Source organism: Meleagris gallopavo, chromosome 19 (genome assembly GCF_000146605.3).
Source record: "Meleagris gallopavo isolate NT-WF06-2002-E0010 breed Aviagen turkey brand Nicholas breeding stock chromosome 19, Turkey_5.1, whole genome shotgun sequence".
Classification (NCBI taxonomy): Eukaryota; Metazoa; Chordata; class Aves; order Galliformes; family Phasianidae; genus Meleagris; species Meleagris gallopavo.
In genome coordinates, this window is record NC_015029.2 from 6,730,492 (window position 1) to 6,735,157 (window position 4,666).

Consider the following 4,666-nt stretch of genomic DNA (forward strand, 5'->3'; position numbering starts at 1 on the left):
AAAATCAACAACCAAAATGAGAAGAAAGCAGCTCCTTCTGTTGTAAATGCAATTTGTTGTTCCCTATGTTCCGTGATGATAGAGAAGACGAGTCTCTAACCTAGCAGTACACTTTGTAGCATGCATCCAAAACCTGTACCTTGCTACCTTCCACTGTTTAGATTATGTAAAGCACAGCATTAGTATGCACTTTGATAATTACTACTGCTTTAGATTTTGCAGAATCAAACCCCAAATGTTTAAAACACATTTGTTTTAAAGGCCTACTTTAAACACAGTTCTTTATTAATAAAGAAGTATAAAAATAATGGAAACAACAAAGTACTCTTGTATTTATCAGTTCTCATATTTCTCTCCAGGAGATTATGACCCTTGTGGATACAGCTCTTCTGAAACTGCAGGAGTAAAGTAAAAGCTTTCTGTATAAGAACAAGACGTGTAGACTTCTGGCTCAGATATAAAAGCCTGGATCACCCTGGAGTATTTTACAAGATATTTCTCACCAGGAAGATGAATACTGGGCCATTAACAATACTTAAACAATTCTATGTTCTGTTTAGTTACCACAACTGAGAGAGTAATAGCAATACTTAAGAACTTGCCTTACTTTGTAGACTTCAAAAATATCCAAAATAAAGGTTTTAGTCTTGAGAATAATAGTAAAGCAATATCAGTTCCTTCTTGCATCCATCATAATTTAAAAACTCTCTCTCTTTATTGCTCATTTAGTATTTGTTTCCTTTCCAATTACTGATAAATACTTCACAAATGCAGGCGTTTGCAAGTATTGTTCAATTAGGTGTTTGCCCTACCCAGAAAAGGGGAAACTTCAGCAGTATTCTTGTATTCATGTACTCTGCTGGGTTTTTGTTTGTATTATTTTATCAAATTGCTGCTGTTAGTTCTGAGTAGCCTGGGGTCTGACAGTGAAGCAGCAAATGCAGTTAAAGAACACGGTGTGGAATCATTTAAGTTTCACTGTTTGTCTTTAGATTTGTTCTTAAGAGCAGCTTCCCATTTCTTTTCTCTAAGGTGTACAGTCTCATAGCTGCTTGTGCATCCTGAATCTAAAAGAAAACAGAACAGGAGGCTTAACAAAACATGGCTTGACATGATTTAAAAACGTTATTGTTAATAAACAGTGAAATCTTTCATTTGAATACATCCTTCAAGTAACGTTTCATAATCTCCTTCTAGATTCAGACCTTGAGTGACTAGAGGAGAAAGGTGAACGTGTAAGTTGCCCACTACAATGCCATGCAATGTTCTCTCTGATTGTGACTTGGAAAATCATTATGAAAAAATAGTCTTGATTACAGGATCTTGGAGATAGCTTCACAATTTGCTTGTTTTTTTTTTTTCCAACTGCTTTACCTGTTAGCTTCAATGTTTCAGTGGATAAGAGGATAAAACTGCTGAGAGTAGGTTCTCACTATTGGTGCATTTATTTCTATCCTATTCATCGTAGCACAACAGTGCAGTATGCTGCTTTTAATGTAAGCAACTGGAACTTTGACATCACTTTTCTCCCTGGGGATCTTAAAATAATAAGAATTAAAATAAGAATTGATATTTAAAAATACAGTTGACTAGTGTAAGAGAAGTTTATGAAAGTAAAGAATCCAGGTGGTATGAAGCATGTGGCACTAAGAAGGCTTAGATGGCAATCTTCTTACCTGACTGTATCCAAGCAGAGCCTGCTGAATTTAACTGAGAGGTGAGAATGAAGGCACAAGACTCTGGACTGAACTCTGATCCCAGAACCAACGTGCACCATGTTGTTAATCTACCCTAAAAGGCTACACTGATGAGATACATACCGAGCAGTGCTCTGACGTCTGCACTTGAACATCTAGAAGTCTATCACAGAGCAGCTTCAATGATGGCCGTGAACTCTAGAAATATAAAGATTGAATCATGCTTTCTCACACTGCTTGCATTATGTTTGTGTATATACACAGTTTCACTTGGTTAACTGGCAAGGAGAATTAAGGAATTATGAGGCTTATGCACATCTGTATGCACTGCTTAGAGGATTCCCTATATAGTACCATAACCCTGAGGTTTATGTTTGAGGTGCTTTACTGTGGAAAAACAAACAGTATATAGTTATGAAATATAAAATAAGGTCCTATATCTTCTAGAGTCTAAGCAGAAACTTGAAACCATCTTTTTTAATATCCATATGCAAATGACACTATTAAGAGTATTACATATCCTTACCATAACTGTAACTTACTAGAACTGTATAATCTTATTTTGCTATTCCAAAAAAGCATTATGGAGGTCATGTACGTGCTCAGGAGCAGGAGGACTGTTGAATTTTGTGCAGAGGTATTGCCCGTAATATTTGCAACTAACAAAGTACCATTGCCATACCTCAAACGCTAACCAAGCATTCAGTCAGATCTGTATTTTCAACCAACAAAAAGTAGAGACCCCTGTTTCAGGTTGGAAAGAAGAAATGAGGACAAGTGAGGTGAGCGTAGGAGTGAGCAGGCTAAAAGCTGGGAGTCAGCAGCTCAGGTGTCAGTTAATCAAGGTATTCCTTTCCATCCCTTTCTTACCTTGACTCTCTGTCTGAAAGGTTTGTATTTTTGTGTGTCACGTATTTTCTTCTTAGGATGATCAAGAAATAGGACCTGAAAGAAATCATGAAAATTAATATAGCTGAACGTACAGCTTGCTGCTCTTCAGTATCCAAATCAGTGCTACTGAGATCAGTGTGGAAGCTGAAGAACTTGGTGTGCCATGAACCGGGATACACTTGGTACAGCACAAGAGGACAAGAAACTGAGCTAACAGTTAAAAAAGCAGCAGTTTCTAGGAGTTCAGGTGTGTTATCTGATTGATCCAGGAGGATAAATTCTAAATTCATTCATTTTCAGCATTTGGAGCTTTGTTACCTTTAGGTCATTGTGTAATGCATGCCCGACTAAAATCCTTCCATTCAAGATATCAGCGACCTCCTTCTGAACTGTTTTAAAATCTTCACCTAAAGACACCACGCAATGAAACACTTTGCATTAGACACATAAACATTTAAGCAACCCACAATTAAAGTGTGGCTTTTTTTTTTTTTTTACAAAGACAGCTCTGTCTTTTGGGACTGCGCTTACACAAATCTGTACTGCACAATCAGAGTACAAACCTGTCTTTAGATGCTCAGGTCGGATGCCACTAACAGCTGTTCTGTAATCTGTCACCTCTTCCGTAGGCTTGACGTACTTGTCATAAACGCACTTTCCAAACCGGTTCACGATGGACACACGAGCCACGATGCTGTCTTCGCCGTTGGGTCCCACTCCCACCATCTCACAGTCCATAGCTACAGCTCTTGTAAGGCTGAAAGAAAGGACAACTCAGTGACGCATCTCTCTCTGCGAGGTTCACACAATGATACAAACAGGAAAAGCTCAGCAGTTTGACTGAGAGCAGACTCACACATCAGCCTCAACTTTGTCTGCAGTTATTACAAGGTAATCTTGATGCCTGTGCTTCCTGCTGGAACGCCACTCACCCTCCAGAAGACTTCTCTTTAACCAGCACCTGCTCCACAGACCGTTTGGGTTGCCCTGTTTCAAGTCCCAGTTTCCTTCTAGCAACTTCTGCTGCTTCAGGTCCTATTGCTGCTTCGATATCTTTTGGATCAACATCATCAAACCAGATGTCAGCTCTGTAAGTATAAATTTAATTTCGTTAAATAGTCTTAAAGTGTCTGTGCATCTCTACAGTGTACAAAAAGCAGATTTATTTTTTAGAATCAAGAAATCAGCTCTCTGAAAAGTAGTCTATACTGCAATCTATGCTGATTTATTGCTGTACGTGAGGAGGGGCAGCATGCATCTTCTGTTGCCCAAAATAAAGCCTGGAAGAGCACAGCTATTAGGAGCATACTTCTCTGTACACCTCCTAAAACGAATTTTCATATGCACGTACTGATACTTGATGTACTCACTCTTTGGGCTGCTCTGCTGTATCTTCAGCTTTCCTCTTCTTATGTTTCACATCGCTCTTCTCCTTTTCAATATTGCCGTTTTTCCTTTTTTCTTTGCAGCCTTTCCCATCGCTTTTGGTGCCGTTTAAATTCTTGTTCTTTTCAGCCCTGCTGGGTTTGGGCTCAGCCATAGGAGTGCTGCCATCAGAACTCTTGGCCCTCTTATCTGTATGCTTAGGCTTTGAATTCTTGTCAGTTGCAGCCTTCTTGGGTTTCTCCTTGGCCGAAGGAGGGCTGTGTGCAGCAGGACCCCTGTTCTTTTTATTTGTGGATTTGGGTTTCAACGCGTTTTCATCTCCGGTGCCAGCTGGATCCTGTTGGCTGTTTCCCTCTTTGAGCGGATGCTGCTTCTTGGTGTAAGTCTGAGATGAGGGGAGGGGCTCGTTCGAGGTGCTTGCCTTCTGCTTCAGTAGCTAAAAGGGCCAAAAAAGGGGGGGAAAGAGAAGAGACAGAGATTATCTCCTTGATCACCTCCCTTCAATTCTCCCCCGCCATCACTGCTGCGAGGACTGAAGCACAGCAGGGCTCTGGCTGGCTGCAAAGCCCCATCCCCGTGGGTCATTATTAGACACAAAGAATCTTTTTAAACGATTTCACCCAGCGTGGAGCTGCGTTAATGAAGAGCACGGCAGCCGGCCCGGCTCGCCCTCCCCTCCTGCAGCGCCCTCC

At 40.5% G+C, this 4,666-nt stretch overlaps 2 protein-coding genes across 4 annotated transcripts in view; one reads left to right on the forward strand and one right to left on the reverse strand.

Moving 5' to 3' along the window:
- Window positions 1–512, forward strand: part of STKLD1 (serine/threonine kinase like domain containing 1) — an 11,225-nt gene extending 10,713 nt beyond the window's left edge. For all 3 annotated transcript variants that reach the window (XM_010720963.3, XM_031556222.1, XM_019621492.2), the window contains one exon: window positions 360–512. In XM_010720963.3, the coding sequence (XP_010719265.1) occupies window positions 360–407 (48 nt within the window). In that variant the 3' untranslated portion in view covers window positions 408–512. The remainder of the gene's footprint in view (window positions 1–359) is intronic.
- Window positions 69–4,262, reverse strand: REXO4 (REX4 homolog, 3'-5' exonuclease). Its single transcript, XM_019621493.2, has 7 exons — window positions 3,959–4,262; window positions 3,521–3,676; window positions 3,152–3,345; window positions 2,907–2,995; window positions 2,568–2,642; window positions 1,821–1,895; window positions 69–1,067 (listed from the first exon to the last, which is right to left on the reverse strand). The coding sequence occupies exons 1-7, from the start codon at window positions 4,126–4,128 to the stop codon at window positions 969–971; spliced, it is 858 nt and encodes a 285-aa protein (XP_019477038.1). The 5' UTR covers window positions 4,129–4,262; the 3' UTR covers window positions 69–968.
- Between the last annotated feature and the right edge of the window lie 404 nt (window positions 4,263–4,666).